This window comes from Acyrthosiphon pisum, chromosome A1 (assembly GCF_005508785.2).
Source record: "Acyrthosiphon pisum isolate AL4f chromosome A1, pea_aphid_22Mar2018_4r6ur, whole genome shotgun sequence".
In the NCBI taxonomy this organism is placed as follows: domain Eukaryota; kingdom Metazoa; phylum Arthropoda; class Insecta; order Hemiptera; family Aphididae; genus Acyrthosiphon; species Acyrthosiphon pisum.
In genome coordinates this window covers 138134066-138155371 of record NC_042494.1, presented here as the reverse complement: position 1 = coordinate 138155371, position 21306 = coordinate 138134066, and the positions used below count along the sequence as shown (strand labels likewise).

The window sequence follows — 21306 nt, the reverse complement described above, 5'->3', positions numbered from 1 at the left end:
GAAGTAACAACATATTATGTCGAAATGCAGGTGTATGTGAATTATTGTTGTTAATATAATATTATCCATACGTGCTCCGATATCATGCAGTGTTTCAAAAATGACAATATTTTAAGAATATTCTTGTAAAAGACCCTGTCAACGATTTTTTTCTCTTTTAAAATAACTAAAATATAATTATCTTAAATAAAATAGGCAATTTATTAAAAACCCATTAAATATGAATATTATATGCACTTATGAACCAATATGCAATTATCTTCTAAATATGCAAAATATGCAATATAAAATTTGGTGTTTAAATTCAGTGTGAGATGAACCGCGGGCATTTTAGAACCCCCTAGACGTGCATACACTTAGTAAAAACATGCAAATGCATATAAATCCGAGCTCTAGTTATAACCAATATCCACGATGCGGGTAAAATTACCTACATCGTGCCAATATCCAAGTACAATTATTACAAATTTTTATTTATATATTATCTTATGATTGTTATTTAAATAACGGCGGGAATTATTATCATAGATATATACAACTGTATATATATATATATATATATATATATAAATCTATAAGTATTATCAATTTTGAGGATTAAATATTATAAGGACTATGGAGGAAATCCAATATTTATCTCGAGATAATGTCGTTGTCAGTTTGTTTTGTCACATAACCAGTATATTATTATTTTGTAATTACTCAATACCTACTTATTACTTAGTTACTAGTTTGGTATTTCATAGTTGATATATGGATCGTGTCGTTCCTTCATTATAATACTGTTTTGTACTAAAAATTTAAGATTATCGTTATTATTATTAGCGTGTAAAGGTATTACAATGAGAATTATTTCTACCACCGTTTTGGTTTTGTGTTTATCTAGTGAGTATACCCTAAAATGTTCAGAAGACGACTTTGTCGATCCGTTGGATATGCTCAACTACGACAGGTCGTCGAAATCAATGAAAAATCCTACACCAAAAACAATGGCTAATGAGCCCGTTCAAAATGAACGTTGTACGGTCTTTCTTTCAAGATTCATCAACATACTGTTAATAAACACTGGACTATCTGTAAGTGTGTATATTTAAATAAATAAATATTTACTATTTATCTGTACATAATATTCTTAAAAAACTTGCTCGTGAACAGTGTTGTATTCTGTTTGATTTTGTGGCTCTTTTTTAGAACATTGATCAAGTGTCAAACTATGACGAAAACAAAGAGCTGAAGTTGCATACATCAGTAACCCTCAGTGTTCAAGATTTGGAGTTGTTAAAAAACATGGCCAATAAAAGGGATGTAGATTACACAGAAATTGATCGAATTTTAAGCGGCCTATTTACTCCAGTGGAAATGAACTCCACTGAGAAAAACGGCCAAGGAAACAGCCATTTAAAAATATATCATCTGGTATCTAATTGTCATTTATATTATTATTTAATTAGTTACTTTTAATTTGAATATTTTGTAGTATATAAATAGGTAGGTACTAATAAAGCAATTAGTGGGCAAACAACTTAATGTCATTATAAATAATTTTTAATAAGTACAGAAAACATCCTTGAAAACATTTATGTGATTAATAATTAGTATGTAATCAAGTAGATCGTCAATTTTTGGTAAATGATTTATGTGTATTTTAATAGCACCTATAGATAATAAAATATCAGTTTACCTATCTATTTTCATTTAAAAGTTTTATGCCTCAATATTCCATACTTTATCTCTAATATTATAACCCTTGACAAATAGTTTGGCATTAAATCAATCGAGGATTAAAGCTTCAATATTTTACAATTTTTTTTTATATAGGTATAAGAAAACCACCACATATTTAACCTTTCACTAATGTTCTTCATATAATTTATATTTATATTTTTCTTCTCCATTTATCAGTTACTTACCTTAATTATGCATAAATATATGTAGGTATAAGTTTATATTCTTATGAATACGTCTAAAAAAAAGATATTGCCTGCTGTTATATTACTTATTTGTATTTGTACATTCATGCCGTAGTATAATTAGCCATTAAATATCATTTAGAATTATTTTAAATACTTAAAGAATGCTGGGTAATAATTTACTAAATATCAAACTATAATCATTGTTTCAGTTTAAGCAAGATGCGCTGTATTGGATTTCAGTTGGTTGTATTACAATTGTTTTACTGTATATTATTTTTAAAAAAATTAATTATATTTGCAGCCTAACATTTGTTCTGTTTATTATTTTTGCACTTGGATTTGCTTCAACCTGGTACACCATGTACATGGTAAGGAACCCATATTTTTATTTATTTCAAATGTTTTTTATTGTTCATAAACTCATGGAGCAATTACAGCAAATTATGATTTATGATTACATTAAATTTCTTAAATTAATACATTTACTGTGTTAAATTAATAGTACTTTTATTAAATTAATAATTATTAGAATATTAGAATACCAATGATCATTGTAACAACTTTATTGATGATTGTATAGTTTAGAGATTTTTATATTGTTATGTAATTATAGAAAGCCGAAATAAATCGCAGTGTTCAATTGGAGTACATGCCCACTGAGTGTCGTGAAAAGACAGGCTGGACTACTTTTTCTTGGTTTAAATCCAGCAATTTAGGTAATATCTTTTAATTTTCATGTTATTCTAATTAAATTGTATTTTTATATTTATTTCTCTAGATCAGTGCAAAAGGTACAAAGAAGCGATTTTTTTGGATCCTAAATATTCTATCGCCATGACTGATATATTTGCTGAAATGTTTAGTAAAATGTTGACGAAGCCGATAGAAGCCTTAGGAGAATCTATATATGTGTTCAATAAATCGGTTTTAAGTAAGAAAAATTGCATTTTATATATATTTTATTCGATTCATAAGAACTGGAATTTTCACAAAGATTTTTTGATTTTGAGTTTATCTATAGGCTATACTATGTTAATAAAAATATTATTACTTTTATTTTTAGAGGATATACCATTTTTGGCTCAAGTAATTTTGATTCCTATCATTATTGTTATAATCATCAAAACAGTATTTTTATCGTGCTCATTGTTAGTTGGTCGAGGTTTAAGCACAAAATACTTATTTGGATATGGTGATGCAACAATTGGTGCAGAACCAACCAATAATGACCAATATACAACAAATAAAAGAATTAACAATAGTTTTCATCCAATGATATCAGCCCAACATACGGCACCTCAAATTCCTGCATTGCCAAATGTTAATTTCAACATCAATTTAAGTCATCCAAGTCCAAATGAAAATACTCGATCCTCACGTTATGATGATAAATTTAAAATCAACTATGCAAAAGAAAGTAATTTAATAGCAATGCTAAAGAATAGAGAGAACGACAGTGTTGATAGTAAAGATTTCAAAGACCTTATAAAAAAAGCACCTAGACATAGAACATTGTCTATGTAAGACCCTCCATTTTCAAAGTAATATAATATGTTATATTATGACCTATTTTATAATGTATAAATATTTTCCGTTTTGGATTATTATGCTGTATTTTAATTGAAATTAATTTTTGTATATTTATTACGTACATGGTGTTCAATGATGCACTTATATATTTCTTTTGTAGTAGGATATTGGAGCTTCCATCAAAATACTGTTTAAAATTGTTTTCACATTGTTGACCACCATGCAATTTGTATACTATGTATACATTCTAATATTGTATTATACAAGTTTTATAGTATAAAATTATTTTATTTTATATTGCTATTTTGAGTACCTTACTAATAAAATATAGTTTTCATCAGATTTATTAGTACACTATGAGGATATAAATTAATAACTTAATTAGTTTATATGATTTGATTATTGTAAACTAGTTACATAAGTCATATTTAAAAACATGATTTGTTTAAACAATGCATTGTTTTTGGACACTAGACACCCTAGATAGTGTTAAATGTAGATAGGTATGTGAGTAGTAGTCGCCGCTTATTGAACTCATAGTTCATTGTCTCATCCACTTATTGGGCTCAAACATGCTAGTCTTGATTTACACCTGTACCTACTATATTATGTATGGAACAATTTGCCTTTTAACACGTTAAATTAGTTAATGTGGTTGATGTACATTTTTAAATGCATATTTTCACATTTTTCCTATTTAATGACATATCTTTTGACGAAATGACGAAACTTTTGAAAAATATATTTTATACATAATTAGAAGTCAAATAATAAATACAAAACAATACTTTTGAAAACAAAATGTTCATGTTACATCATTATCAATTTCTAGAATATTTTTCCTTTTTGAATGACAACATACCTACATATTATGAAATACATAAATACCTATATAATAATAAATATTTATAAGCATATAATCAAATGTAATTATTTCATTACAATGCTTGTATCTATATACTTCAGTTGAATTAATAATAGCTCTGGTATCCGTACGGCTACATGTGTAACCTAACCTTTATTTCAAATGTAATTTTATATTTCTACAAAAATTTAAAACATCTCAAACATCTTTATCGATATTTACCAAATATTTACGATACATTAAAAAGGATAAACAACGTAAATCTTAATTAGCCCAGTCGTATTTTATGTTTGTTAATTGTTGCTTGTTGAAGTCAGGTTATATAACAGACTATACCTAGTAGGTACTTTTAATAAAAACTTATTAGGAAACTTAAATTAAATTTCAACATTTTTAGATGGTTAATACAAAATGGAAAATTTGATATTTAAATACTAATAAAAAAAAAAGTGGATAAGTGGATGTCGCTCTGCTGTACAGTAGGTTACAAGTGGGTCACTGACCACTGTATACTGCTGTACTTTCAGTGGTGGATGTTTATCCATCGTCCCTTCTGTCCTCGGACAGGATAGTGTAATTTTACTGTATTCGATTTGAATGCAATGATTGAATTCGATGAAAAACGATTCTGAGCGGACGAGGGAATCTTTTTTATTTAATTTTATTCGTTTCTATGGTGATAAACAAAGCGTTATAAGAACAGCTTAAGAACGATTTATATAAATAGGTAATTTATATAATTATGATTTATAATTAGAAAATATCATAAAAATGAAAAAAAATAAAATAAAAAGCTCAAAAGTCGCTCAATTGTTTTGAAAATTTTACCATGTTTAGGTAAGGCTAATATAAGTAAACAACACAAATTTCAAGTTTTTACGAATGTTTTTAACCGAATTACAACAAAAAAAACTCCCAAAATTAAAAAGTCTATAAATAGCTCAAAAATGGCTAAAATTTTCCAAACTTTAAACCGTAAGGAACAAAATCCAAAATGCAACAAAAAAGGTCTCTTGTCATTTTTCATATGAAGCAATATTTCTGGTAGAAAACGTCGTCCGTAATTATTTAATATTATAAAATCGTGAAATCGTACGTTTTTTCTCCTTTAACCGCTTTTATTTCGAGTACCGTTTATTTCTCTAAAGTACCAGCTCAAGAACATTACCTTTCAGAAAAGATGCTACACTTGATACTTTTGAGCAAGTTTAGGGGGAGAAAAAGTGTTTACAGAATAATAAAGAAATAAACATCATTGTAAAACCAATACATTCCTCGCTCCGCTCAGAATCTAAAATGGTGGATAAGTGGATCACTATTATTTTTTTAACTGCTGCGAGAACAACTAGGTATGGTGAATTTTGTATTACATTTTCAAGATAAAGCTGTAATTGTATCAACATGAATTGAAAAAAAGAGTTAAATTGTGCAAGGCATACAATTTGGACAAATCCCTATATAGAAGATGGTATGCAAATATGCAATTCGGATTAACTCCTCCATGTTATGAATGTTATGTGACATGAAATTCGGAATTTTTGTTGGCACGTAATTATTATTATAGGTATGAGGCATCTAGTATCTACTTGGCCAAGGTTATATACCAATAGGTATCGTTTGAAAAGTCGTACCCAGTGGCGGCGAAGTATTAAAAATGTGGTCGGGCAATTTCCAAACTTCGCGGCCTCAATGTCTTAATTATTTAATACAGATGTACCCTAATATACATTTACTCGTAATAAAATTATGGTGTAAATAAAATATTGCCTACCGACCATAGATACCTGATACATATGGACTTCGGCGCCACTGCCGATAGGCACGACTCGTACCCATAGGTATACCAACCTACCGCGTACTTACCAGTTACCACTGAATACCAATAAGATAGTATGTATATGTATTAGATACCTACCTATATTGTAATTATTATGATTTTGGTACGTACGGGTTTTCTTTCATACCTACGTACTTGTTATTATATTTAAATTGAAACATCGACCTCGGTACTGAATAATAGATGGTTTTTTTTTTTTTTTATTATTAATAAAGTGTTATTGACAACAAGGTCATCTAACTTATTGATAAAAAGACAAAATTTTTAACATGCAAATAGTTGTTATAAATAAATAAGTAAATACAATAAATTACAGTTATTTACATAGATGAATAGCTAGATATTAAAATGTGACATTGTAATAATTAGTTAATCTAGGTGTATATTTTTTTTTTTTTTTTTTTAAATATCTATATACATATATTATGGACGTTGAGAAAGGGCATCATGAGGACGTCCGGGCTTGAGACGTCGGAGGGTATGCTGGTCGTTGAGTTTGAAATATATTGCACTTTTGGTGTTGTTTACTTGGCCAAAGAAGTTGACTGAGAGATTCTGTATGTAGGATTTAACCATCGGGAGTCTGAAGTCTGTGTGAGGTGCTTCGTTTCTGACGAACCACGGCGCGTTGGATATTATGCGTAAAATCTTGGACTGGAAGACTTGAATTTTATTTATGTGAGTTTTGGCACAGTATCCCCAGATAGGGGCAGCATAGAGTATTAATGGTCGTAGAATTTGCTTATAAAGAAGCATGGAGCACTTCCAGCTTAGGGCGGTTTGACGGTTGATTAAGGGATAAAGAATTTTAAGTCGTTGGTGGCCTTGTTGAAGTTTCGAAGAAATGTGAGGGTTCCAGGTTAATTATTTGTTTAAGATAACTCCTAGATATTTTATTGTTGGAGACCAGGATATGTTGTCGCCATTTAGTACTAGAGAGGAAGGGTTATTGGGACGACGAAGTGTAAATAATACTGCCGTACTTTTTGAGGGGTTTAGGATTATTTTTTCGCCCAGCATTTTATTTTGTTTAAGTGGCTCTGTATATTTTCAGTGACAATGTGGGCATCGCTGGAGCTTGAATAGACAACACTGTCGTCAGCGTATAGGGAAACTTCTGTGTTAGGTGTTGTGGGAAAGTCCGCGATGTATTTTAATTGATGGTAGGTACTTATAGGCACAATGACTAAAATTGTGTGTAGTACGAAATAGGTACTAAGTGTGGAATACGAAATTAAAAAGTGAGTATTATGGCCTGTAATAACTAGTAACTTTTTAGTTTTTATACAGTTTTTTCTTCATTAATTGAAAATTTATATGATGGTACATTGGCAAATAGATAGATGGGTATTTTAAATATTAATAATAGTAAATATTATTATTATTAAAAGTTTTACTTATAGATTCAATATTTAAAATATTTAAAATGTTATAAAATTAAAAATTAAAATATTTCGAAGGATCGATACGTTAAATAATACGAATAATTATCAAACAATATAGTGTTATTGAATGTACCTATTCTTTTAAAAGAACCATTAACATAGGTAATATAACTAATAGCCAATAGGTATATTGTTTCAAATCGTGATAAAAATCAAAACAATATTATTGTTAATGTCTGAAAATTATTTATTGTATATTAATTTTTTTAATGATAATAGTATTCCTAACCTTGTGTATATTTGTAATGAAATATTAACAATGTGGTAATGACACTAATTAGTTTTAAAAAAAACATTTTATCAATCAATTTCATGTGATTGTGAGTAATATTGTGGTCTGGGGATCTTTTTTCCTAGAATTGGGAATTTTTGTCCGTGGATTTTTATTTCGCAATTCACTGTCTGTATATTATTATAGTTCTGTGCATTCACCTACTGTAAAATGATGTATAATTATTAATAATCGTACCAATTACCAATATACTAACATAAATCATTTTATTGTGATGTAGTCTGTGCTCTGTAGATAAAGAAAAGTAGAAATTTACTACTCTATGTTTGTGTGTAAGGATGAAATACACTTGGGGGGGGGGGGCAAAGCCCCCATGGTAACTCCAAGTTTAATATAAAGTGGGTAGTACGAATAAAAATTATACTTTAGCCTCTGGGCACTTTTACCTAAGCCTGGTGCAGCACATAAGTATATAATATACACACAGTGCAATGGCAAATCTACTAAAAACGTACCAAGTACCAACCAACTGCGATTTATTATTTTAATATTATTGTCCGTATGGCCGGATTGAAAGAGGAAGAGGAGGAGGATAATCGAAAGGTATATAATACTTCGTCAAATGGGTACCTAATAGGTAAGTATATGTTTGGGAAGGTTGTGTTATTATAAGACGAGAGAAAATCGTTTATGCCAACTTTCATTTTCTCTTAACAATAATAATATATAATACGAAGTATTGATGTGTGACCTAAAATGTACGAAAACAAAATTAAAATAATACATACCTATGCACGACAAAGTATGGCTACGCAGAGACTATAGAGGGACGCGTATATATAGGTATAGCCGAGTAATAATTTATAATTATATATTATATTATATATAGTGTAATCGCAAGTATTTATAACTGAAGTACACACCGAATAGTTATGGCAAAACGAATAGGCATAGTAAGTTAGGTGCCTATATAAGTATAGGTAGTTATACGCTATACTTGATATAGGTATATATAGCACTATATAGCAGTTATTATAATTTATTATATATATAATTAATAGAATGTAGCCAAGTTATAGGTGTTCATTTGTATGTCGACGGAACGTATGGACAAAATATTTTGGTTTATTGCCTTGTGGTAAAAATTATAAAAAATCGTATCATATAGTTATTAAATTATTATTTTTCCATATTTGATATATCGCGCAATCTGCAGTGCCGAAACAACTGTAGGGTGCTTGGTGCTACATTTGTGCTATAAACAGACATTTGAACTTTTCGGTAGTTGGAAATCCTCTTCATAAAAATTAAGGCAATAGTGTGAGTGTTAAATTTAATCAAATATAAATAATTTATGAGAATTATTTTATAAGTTAAATTATAATAACATCATCCACATTTAAAATATTAAAAATTAAATTAATTGTATACCTATATTAAAAATTGTAATAAAAAACGATTGGGTACACCGCGATTGCACGTTAAATATAGGTAAGTAGGTACTTAAGTAAAAATTAAGTAAATACTAAATGTGATGATTGTATATTAGTCATTGCGTGATTTCTAATATTATGAGCGATTGATTTTGACAACTATACCTAATTGGTCAGTCAACTCAGTTGAAGTTACACATTGATCGCGTCCATTTCAAGTATTACTGTTAAAAATGTCAAAAGGTTAACCAGTTAAGAGTATTTTTTTCCGTAATTCGAACTTTTAGGCTATTATTAGATTCTGGACGGAGAGATGAATGTATTGATTACAGGTAGGTACCTGTTATACAAAGATGCATGTCTTTTTGTGTCTGTTACTTTATTGTTGTTATAACCTAACCATATAACGAATAGAAAAAATTACTATTATCGTAATATTTATTGGTAAATAGTGAAAATATCCTTAGAAATGTATATGCTGACAGACCGCCTCCGCTTAGATTCCTTTTTCATCGTATACCGAGTGATTTATTTAACATAATAGACACTCATTTCAGAGTATTAATATTTATGAAAATATATTTTTTACATGGTTTCAAGTTGCTACAAAACAACGTTTTTAATTATATTTTTAAATATTTTATATCCTTATAATTTCTTAAGTTTTTTTACTTTTTTCAATTACAACACACAGTCTTAATTTCAAATACCAAAGCAGAATATTTTCATGAGTATTTCGACCAACATTTTGCGGGGTAAACACGTACCACTCCACTCTTCTCATCGAAACTTTAAATATAGGTACGCTTATAACTCCTAAATTCGATTTTTATGTATTGGTATACTTAGGAAAATATTCTGCTATCCTTGAACATGAAATTAAAAATTCTATATTATGATGTCATCAAAGTCATCAAAGAGCAAAAAACTTAAAATATGTTGAGGATAAAATAATATATTATAAAGAATATATAGGTATATTTTAAAAGTGTTGTTTTTTAACGACTATAGAAACTATGTACATTTTTTTTCAAAAACTTTAATTATGTTTTCTGAAATAATGAGTGTTCAATCATAAAATAATCACCCTGTATACCTAGTACATTGACTTATCATTGAATTCAAATCGAACACTCCATCTATTAACGCTGAGTGATCAGTCCATTTTTGTCAATTTACAATAATTTTTTCTCAATACTAAAAAAACTATTTTGTACCCAACTGATACTTATAATTAGACAGCGCGTGTGTGAAACAACATTCGAACCTTTCTACATTCTAAAAAAACATATTAGGTCGCCGTGCCTGTTGCTCGTACTTTTGCTGTGTACATAATATTATTATATATAGTGTCACAGTTGCATAGGTCTATACATAGGTATATATATATATGCGAGAGTGGAGGAATAATGATATATGAACGTCAAAAAAAAATTGTGGTTGAGGTGATTACACTGACAGTTCAAGTTATGTAATTGCGATTGATGTATTATAATATATACCTGGCTAGGCCCTAAGTAGTATAAAATTATATTATTATAATATGGTGTTCAGCACGCACTTTATCAATCCAGCGATAATTACCAAACAGCTAGACGTATAATTGAATATGAATATTATATATATTATATAGTTAAATATTTATTATTCACATATATGAATAATTTATCTATTGCAGGTGTCTGCAGCAGATTATTTCCTATTATATATTATAATATGTTTAGAATTTATTCAAAGACCAGGATTAAATTTGACGTCGGTCGTCAAGCGATTATTTTGAATATAATTAATAATTATTATAGTTGCAGGTTGCTTCGTCGAATGTAATTTTAAAAGTTTAATTCTAACAATTAATTAGTATCTGTAAGGATGTATTATAGGTAGGTCGGTAGGTGCTTAGGTGTATTCTAGAATGTTTTTTTTATTGAAGTACGAGTAGGTACCTATTTATATTTCTATAACATGTTATCTATTAAGTATTAACACTGTATAATCCATATTATTTGCAAATAAGATTGTTTTTTATAAAAACTTAAATATTTTCTTCTAGACCACAAATCATTTTAATATCGAATCCAACTTGTCAGCCTTCTGAACAATATATTCAAGATTTTTTTTCAAATTAATAGATACTTAACTCAAATGCCTTGATAATATTTTTTAACTGCTTCGGGACACTAAAAAGTATTAAAAATAAGTATTTTATGTCCTTTACTCCTTTTGAATAGTAGAAAATAATTGAGTTTATTTAAACGTACCTGAGTATAAAACTAAACAATTTTGTACGGTAATAACGAATTATATATTGTGATCAATCAACTGCAATAAGATTTCTTTGTTTTCACACGCGTTAAAATTGTTGAAAAATTATCTTCTGGCCGAATTGAGTCGACCATAATCTCATCGTACTCTTTTATATATATATTGTTGATAAACTCTCGCACGGATGTATTTAATAGTTAGCACGTTTCCATCATTAATAAACTTTACGAATAGTAAAATATCATTGCGGAGACCAAAGCAACTGCTGCAGAACCATCCGATAGTAATCTTAGACCATGAATAAGCGCATTGTTATACAATACCTAAGTATACGTTCATTATTCACGCGCACGTTAAGGTTCCACTATATAATATATATATACATATTATAATATACTCGCTCTGTAGAGTATATATACTGCAGAGTTGTATTTTATTTTTGAACAACCATCTTAGCACTATTATTATTATTATTATTATTAATAATTATCGTATTGTTAGCAACAGATTAGGTACGTCAGACGCGAGCTAGTGCCTACCTGTTGATTATACAGGTTTAAACGTCGAGGTGATGTGTAATCCACTGACCGCTCTGATAAACCTAGTTTAACCATCCATTGCTTCAACTACCATCGGTAAATCTTAAACTCGGTATAATTTTTAAACCAAGTTTGGATAATCTCTAGTTAAAACAAGACTGGTACAATTGGTCCTAAGACGGATCATGGTACACTCAATAACTTGAAGTGACTCATATTGTTGACTTATTGTAATCGGCGAACATAATATTTTTGAATTCAGCTGTTTGAGGGGACATACGATACTAATAGCTATTGGATCTCAAATTGCTATGGCTTAGAAATGTTTAACTCTTGTATTTCACGTACGTGCAAAAGCATCACTTTTTCTGTGCACAGTGCACCCTGTTTACGTGGACTTGCAGTATAATATAACACATAGGTATAGGTATAACACAAGTATTACGAATATCACGATATAGGTAACAAAGATTTAAGTTATATAAATATTTTATAAGTAGTTTCAAATCATTAAAAAATACTTTTATTTATATTTTGAACAATTATTTCTATACATATTACACGCTTACACACATTATACGCATATAAATTGGTCATTCCTGTTTCCCAATATCGTAGGTAATATAATATATAGATACTTCATAATATATCACGCGATTCAAGTAGACAATCGCATATTATTATGATGTGCGTATCTGCATTATTATTAGGACAATGATGACGTACATTATTATATACAAACACAGATTTCATTATTATTTTTTATAGTACCTATAGTAAAGTATAATTATATCACAAATGCTGTTTGGTATTATCATGACTCGCGAGGCGAACGTCTTGTATACACACCCACCGTCGCGTCAAGTCATAATCTTTATGTACATATTACCTATATATATACACACACGCATATACATATATATATAGGGTCGTCAGCGAGGAATGTTAAAGTTGGCCTTGATGAAACGGCCGACAAACCCGAGCTTGAGCAGCAGCGACGGTTTGGTGCTGAGCCTCCACCGGAGCATCACGTACGACGCCACCTTGAACGCGAGGAACATGCCACACAGGGCGCTCATCGACCCCCAGTATGTCACCTGGGACATGCCGACCGTCTTGAACAGGGCCGACGGGTCCCGGAGTTCGCAGTAGTCCTCGTTTTTGGGGCACTCCAGCCGGCCGCGGCCGTTGCCGTAGACGGCCATGACGAGCGCCTCGACGCCGTGCCGCAGGTAACTGAAGTTCATGCCCAGCCGGATGATGCCGGGGATCTCGTCCTCCTCGTAGCCCAGACCGAATGATGCCAGCAGCATCATCGGGCAAGCCACGCACGGCCCGAAGAACACGCTGTTCTGTAAGCACGAAAGTGAAGTGTACGACATTAATATTGTGAGCTCGAATTGGAAAAAATTCAATAGGTAGAGGATTTTTGGTCCAACAATTGTTCAAAAACTGCGTCCTGAGAATGATTAAAGATATTGTATACCTCAAGCTTAAGGGCCAGCTGTACCATCTCTGATTAAAGTTAATCGAAGCTTAACCGTAGACGGTACAACTGGCCCTTAAGGATTTACCTACGATAATTGATGTCACCACATTGATTTTTCCCCATTTATGATTATATAGGAATACCTACAGATAATTTTCAATTACTTAAATTATTTTTTTATCGTCATATAAATTGTAATGGGTACACATCATGACACACGTATTAAAGTTTTCATATTTATTTTATAAAAATTGAAAAACTACCCCGCGGATATAAGTGTCCGTGAAAAAAGTGTTCTCGGTCCGCGTGAATTTGTCACCTCTGCCTTAAGGTATGTCTTTAACCGTGGTTCCGAGTGCAAAATTATAGCACACACCCCCCGCCCACCTTGTCGACATTTTTAAATAGGTACTACGATTCAGCGGCATATATTTCAATTCTAAGTATAATATCATATTAAGTTACTATAGATATGCAAGTGAATGTTTAAATTTGATATTCATTCAATTTTTCCCAATTAAAATTAAAATGAAAAAAAAAACCACTCGCTAAAAATTACATTACATTACAATGGCATTTTTATCTCAATACAAATAGCCTTCTTACATTATTGTATACTTACTATAATATTACTATCAGGTAGTTACTGAGGGATACGGATACCTAAATATATTACCTATTAGTTACTATGTGAAGCCCCAAAACTAGCGCATACCCGGCCCAACAGCGGCTCGCTAATGACAAGGGAGGAAAGCCTACCCTCCCAACCACAAATGACGCTCTGTGGTATCATTGACTTGGTCCGCTCAGTCACAATGGGCCGCGCATGCCTATGAGTACGAGTACAATAGTTACAGTAATTATTATTACTGTGTATAAAACCCTCGAGGATCGGGAAAAATATTTTTTTATATTTTTTTTTTTATAATTTTAACAAGATATATACAATCTGTACCCATTAGGCACAATAAGAATATGTGATATAATATTTTGTACATGAAATCGTGAGGGAAGAAGCCAACCAGTGAAGGCACTACCTAATTGTATTTATATATATATATATACATAGATTTTTTTTTTTAATTATTTGGATTATTCATTTAGTAAATCACGACACCAATTCTTTTTAGTCGACGTGTGGGGTTGCCTGGAATTGTGCGAGAAGCTAAATTGGATATAAGGGGATTAGGATGATATGGAAGTCTGTTATGGAATCTTTTGTAATATGTTATGGCTTCAGCATGAACAGTTTTTATGTTTAGATCTGTGTGCAGAGAGTAGTTGGAGACATATGGTGGGGCTTTAGTGATTAATCTTAAAATTTTATTTTGAACGGTTTGGATTTTATTTACATTAGTTACTTTTGCATTGCCCCACAATTGTAGGCCATAAGTCCACATGGGCTTGATTAATGATTTATATATGAGAAGTTTGGTGTTTAATTTAGTGTGCTTGTTAGATATTAGTGGCTTAACTGAGCGTAGTCGTTCGTTTAGGGCGTTTTTTTTGCTTTGATATGAGGTCCCCAGGTCAGGCGACGGTCAAAGATTAGGCCTAAGTACTTAACCGATTGGGATGAAGGGATTGGTATTAAGAAAGACTTCTGGGCAGGGAGGGAAAAATATTTTAAAAAAATTATCTACACACGACGTTTATTTGCATAATAATAATGTATTTTTGTTTTTATTATGGTTTGAATATTATGTCAGGTATTCAGTTTATATTTTGGAAGTATTATTATATTATATAATATGGAAAACTATTAGAAAAACGTCATACAAACAGACGTCACAATTTAAATCAATAATAGTGCTGTCTCCCGCAATTCCTGTAGTGATGTAAAATATCTACCATAATAATAATTAATAACAAAAGTTATAAATAATGACTAATGAGTTACTATATATAAAAAATCAGAATTTGAATATATTTTGCATAATTTAATCACAAACATAGGGAGAACATATTGCATCACCTTGTACGTGTATGCAAATATCACCTATCAATAACTACCTATATATATATATTATATATATATATATATATATATATAATATATATTAAAGACACGAATTCAATATTTTATTTTCCAAAATATATGATTTAAATTATGATTTATGATTATAAAACTATTTAGAATATGACGTCTAACTTTTATTATATATGCAATGCGTTTTAGTTTCCAACATTTTTTCTACCATAATTAATTAGAAAATATTTACTGTATTTGCTTTGTATGCCCCCAACAATAGACTTCATCGTTTATCGTTGAAGAATTAATGTGTGTACTGAACTGCGCAAAGTATAAATTATTAAAAATGTTAGTATGTATTAGGTAGTAATGTTATACGTGCTCAATGTCCAATGACATTAGTAGACGCGGTCCGCAGAAATAATTATTGTTGCACGAAACTTGTTTTTGTTTTTTATTTTTATACATTAACGGCATTCCATTTTGACGGAAACGCGTACTTAACTAAACGGAAAAAATAACGATCGACTTAAGCCGTACAATGTCTACTTATTGAATGTAATGTTAGCTTTTGTTTGAAATATTTTAAAGGACTTTTTAATATTTTTTAATATTTTATTTATACTTCATATTTTATGTATTATGTATATAGAACCCAATAACTTATTTTTTTCTCGTGGCCCATCAGCTATATTATAGTGAATTAGTGCGACGGTAGTTGATAGGTAAACTATATACTTCCGGCCCTGGCGATACCACGCTGTAACTAAACCCAGAAATTATTCATACGAAGGACGAACGACGTCTTTTTTGTACTTGGAAAATAAATAATGTCTCGTACATATTTTGTTAAACAGGTTACTTTAATGTCGGGTAATTAAAATAAAAAAATGTTAATATTTTATAAATATGGTTTGTCACACAGTAAGATAAATGATACCGCAGCTCGATTCAACCAGATTGATGATAGGATATTAATTGCTTTAAATAATTATTCTCAGTTAAGTTCATACAATCCTACGGAACATAATAGCTAGGTTGGTATACGATTTTTTTGAGTGCACATCACTATAGGTGCCAATACTCTTTATTCAGTTTAAATATCAATAACTTAAATAAATAAAATATATATTTATCGTGGACATAATATCAGATATATTATACATAATATTTTGATAAATCTCTCATAAGTATATGTTGTTTTTGGGGTTCAAACGTAACGCAGCAGTTTTCAAAATTAGTACCTATGTCAATATGTAAGAATTTTTTTTTATTAATTATAATAATCATTAAATCATGACCGGTCGGAGCAGAAATTTGACTTCAATCTTCAACTTTGAGGGTGATTTCTGATAGAAAATTTGATTTAATACTTTGGGTATAGCCAAAAATTCAAATTCTATTTTCTTAATAAATGTAAAAACTAACAAAACGGGAATATTTATGCAACTCTAGTTTTTGACAAAACGGATTTTATTATTTTGTAGTAATTCAGAATTAATATTATTGAAATATGCCATCGTGTATTTATTCCAATGAAATGTTGATAAAATTAAACGAAAAATAACGATTTTAGTAATTTTTTTTGGTATTAAAAAAATATTATTCTCGTAAGCAGTGGCGCCGAAGTCCATGCTGACGTCGGGCCGTGGCCCGACCACTTTTTTGAAAAATGTGGCCAGCCGGCCATATTTTATTTACTTCATAACTTTATTATGAGCATGAGTATATTTAAACCGTGATTATGTAAATGTATATCAGGGTACCTCTATATTAAATAATTAAGATATTGAGGCCGGGAAGTTTTAAAATTGCCCGACCACATTTTAAAAACTTCGGCGCCACTGCTCGTAAGTACTCGATATTTTTCGTTACTACGCATATTCTTATTTTCTATATATAATACGATTTTCAAAATATTTGTACTTTTTTCATTATGTGAACATACTCATAACATTCTATGATTCATCGGTATTGATTTATAACTTATAAACTTTTAACTTATATGCGATGCCTTTGGAAAAAATCAATTCAATACCTATTGAATTAAGAAAATACTAGGTAGTAATAATATAATAATGTGATACACATAAACTGTTTTCAGAAATAAATGTTAAACCCATCCGCCTCATTCGCCTCAGAATCGTTTTTCGTAAACATTAATTCATCATTGAATTTAAATTTAACACATCTATTACAGTGACCAGCTAGTAGCTACTAGCTATATAGGTAGGTATTACCAAATGCTGAGGTACACTTGAAAGTTAAAACATATGGGTACTAAATAGTATTTAATAATTATGCAGTGTAGTGATCTCTCCGGTTATTTCTACTTTCTAATTGCTAATATTTTGTTTAATTTTTTAATTTTTTGCAATCTTCTAACATACTGTATTTCCCGACATATTTATGTTATATGTTTTTAAATTAGAATTTGCGATTTAGGTGTAAAGCGATAATAAAAAATGACCCAGCGTACCGAAATGCACTGTGCATCTCGAAGAACTTACCGTAACGTTGAATTGTGAAGAAATCGCGTACGCCATACTCTCTGACGACAAGGACACCATCAAACACACAACGGAAAATTTAATTCCTCGTTCCCATTCCAACGGTTGGTTTGTCAAGAAGTAAGTTATCGCTATGTAGATTGACGATAGGATTATCTATAAGGTATAATATAACGGGTAGATATATTTTCAAAAATATAATATTATAGTGATATTGTTTAATATGCTTATTATAACTTGTAAACTATAATCAGTGGCGTATTTATAGGGGAGGGGAGCAACAGGGGCATTTGCCCCTCCCCTTGAGACGCTTTTTATTATTTTGCTTAATTCATATTTATTTTTGATTATATTATACTTATTTACATTTCAATGATTTTGTGAGGTATTTAATATTTACCCCCCCCCCATCAAAAAAAAAAAAAAATGGTTCACAACTACGCCACTGTATATAATAGTTAAATGGCTCTTTTTACCTGCATCGGGAGTTGTGAACACGTGAGCGCACAAAAATAAGCATTCAGTCCGTACCATCGGTTGAAGTATTCTCGTTTCAATAGCTGAACTTCTGTAGGAACTGAAATCATATAATATGTCCTTATTGTAAATCAAACGCCTCGTGTTGTAAATCGCGAAGCTCGATAAGACTCACATTTTAACAATACTGGCATAAGTGGTGTGTACATAAAAACGATTATGGTGATAAATATGAACCCATAGTTGAAAATAGTCATAGAAGCGTCATTTCCGAATTGAAAAAACATGCCGCCGACTACTAGGCCGATAAACGTGTACATGAACAATTTGAACAATAAATACGTCTAAAATTAAATCATAAAAAAATGTTAACTGCTTTCCAAGAGCGTGTTGAGGGTTTCTTTTACTATTATTTTTTTTTTTTTTTTTAAGTTTCTTACATAGTCTCTTTTGTGTTGTATCATCATTCGCCGGAGGAGCACGTTAAACTGAGACCATCCCGTACTAGAAAAATCGTACAGGTGATTGGAGACTGTGTCGTACTGTGACGCTCGGCGTACGATTGGCTTCCTCATTTCAGCATTATCTTTGAACCATCTCAAACATTTACCGTTGTCCACGGCCGTTGACATTTTTTCCGAATAATCGCCATACTCCCTGCTGCAAACTTCGATCACTAGAGGAAACACAACAGAGCAAACAATTTTTTGATTTTAATACCAATTTATCGTAGAGCACTTCAGTCATTCGTAATATCATTCTCGTCAATGCTTACTAAAGTCCGCTGGGTTGTAGTGCTTAGGGCAATTGAGTCCTACGGTAGAGAGGTATGGAACCATATCCTGGCCAACTCCTGCAAACATGCACTGTCCTTCGGCTACTATATATATGTGATCAAACATCGCAAATAATTTTGCGCTAGGTGTGTGTATAGAACAAATGATTGTTCTACCGCCATAGGCAAGATCCTTAAGTAATGACACGCATTGCGAACTGGATAAGTCGTCTAAACCACTATGAAAAATAATAATAACATTCAAGAGGGCACCTGTAATTCAGTTGTAAAAACCGTTTGGCGCCGGACCACTTTTCTCGCACTATATACTTATATAATAAAATAATAAAAATTTTACAAAACGTAAATATGAACTTAATTTATGACGAAGCGTTTTTGTTATTTCGATACCACGAATACAATTAAAGTTATCGGTTTGAAAACATTAGTTTTTTAAATACAGATAAAGTTCTTCCCAGTTCAAACTACTTTAAATGGCTTATTACTACTTTAGACATGTTTATTATATTTAGCAACCATTTGTCAGCATAGCAGTTTATTAAATGAATGTATTTGGTACAAGAGAATAACGTTTTAAGTTTGTATACCTATTGGAAATTTCTTTTAATGTATTTTAATATTTATGTCAAATGCGAAGACATGTTAATTGATCTTTATATAATAGTTTCTATAAAAAGAAATGAAAGGCATATTACTATTTTAAAATGCATATACGAATACAATGAATCCATTTGGGATATTAAATATGAATATGAATATTAATAATAACTAAATATTATTTTATATGAATCCTTGTAATAAAAATGAAAAGTGTTATGCCTTATGGGGCTGCATATAATAGGTATTATATTGAATTATTATGATGGAGTTATGGTTAACCAAGACGTGATAGACTACGATGTTTTAATAGAATGATTGATGTAATGTCATAATAATAATAATAATAGTAATATAAATAAAGAAATAGAAACACTTACGTGGTAGGTTCATCCAAAAATATTACAGGGGGATTGTTAACAAGCTCCAAAGCGATAGACAATCGTTTTCTTTCTCCACCAGATAAATTCTCCATGAGTGTGTTTTTCGCTTTAGTAAGCCGAAGCATTTGTAGGATATCTTCAATCTAAAAAATAATAACTATCATTGTAAAAATGTTGTTGTTCGGTCATCCGTAATCGCGTTATTTTTACAGATTCAAGTTTGTTTTCTTTGGAAATCGTATAACCAAGCTTTAAATCTGAAGCTATTTCCATGGACTCTAATACTGTGAGTGCCGGTTGCAAGAGGTCTTCTTGCATTATGTAACGACACATTTTTCGAAATGATTTCATTTCTCTTGGTCGGCTATTTACCATTATGGAACCTCGGGCATCACCACATCTAACAAACCCGAAGTATAGTGTTGAAAACAGTTATAATTGTGAAATAATAAATATTATGTTTACGGAAAAATTAATACCTATAACCAGCTAATACATTGATCAATGTACTTTTCCCCGCGCCGGACGGTCCGAGTATCGCTGTCAGTTCACCGGATCTGAACAAACCACTTACACTCCGAAGAATAATTTTTGATCCTGTTAGAGAAAAAATACATAATATGATATCCCGGTATTTAAATTATATATTTTACATTTTTACAATATATATATGTATATTATTTTAGTAGTTGAAATTATTATCAAGTGTCTATAGTGTACCATAATATAATTTCTTCACATTTTTTAACATTAATCCATAAAATAACTACGTTTTTTTTTATTATATTTAAGAATTTTTTTTTTTATTTTTTATTTTACACAATGATATATACAATCTGTACAATTATGCACAATTAGCATATTTAATAAGGGTTTCGATAATACATGAGTACGTGAGTAAGAAGCCACCCACTAATGGAACTTAACTGGGAGTTGTATGAAACTAGTTATATTTATATATACTGATTTTTTATTATTATTATTATTATTATTATTTTTTTTTTTTTTTATTTTTTAAATTTTTGG

The 21306-nt window shown here is 30.3% G+C and overlaps 2 protein-coding genes across 6 annotated transcripts in view; one reads left to right on the top strand and one right to left on the bottom strand.

The window, feature by feature from the left end:
• Positions 1–635: 635 nt before the first annotated feature.
• On the top strand, positions 636–3785 carry LOC100164865. The gene is made up of 6 exons (XM_001949512.5): positions 636–1076; positions 1192–1416; positions 2123–2281; positions 2527–2629; positions 2692–2844; positions 2977–3785. The coding sequence occupies exons 1-6, from the start codon at positions 843–845 to the stop codon at positions 3435–3437; spliced, it is 1335 nt and encodes a 444-aa protein (XP_001949547.1). The 5' UTR covers positions 636–842; the 3' UTR covers positions 3438–3785.
• An 8771-nt stretch (positions 3786–12556) lies between these two features.
• LOC100166874 (ATP-binding cassette sub-family G member 4) overlaps positions 12557–21306 on the bottom strand; it is a 53651-nt gene continuing 44901 nt past the window's right edge. For 4 of the 5 annotated variants that reach the window (XM_008187597.3, XM_029488426.1, XM_016806669.2 and 1 more), the window contains 9 exons: positions 20760–20877; positions 20491–20680; positions 20278–20423; positions 19280–19518; positions 18945–19180; positions 18680–18848; positions 18504–18604; positions 18028–18183; positions 12989–13408 (listed from right to left, as the gene is read on the bottom strand). In XM_008187597.3, coding sequence (XP_008185819.1) covers positions 12989–13408; positions 18028–18183; positions 18504–18604; positions 18680–18848; positions 18945–19180; positions 19280–19518; positions 20278–20423; positions 20491–20680; positions 20760–20877 — 1775 coding nt within the window. Of the gene's footprint in view, positions 13409–18027; positions 18184–18503; positions 18605–18679; positions 18849–18944; positions 19181–19279; positions 19519–20277; positions 20424–20490; positions 20681–20759; positions 20878–21306 lie in introns of all 5 variants that reach the window. The other variant, XM_029488427.1, reaches the window with a different exon arrangement.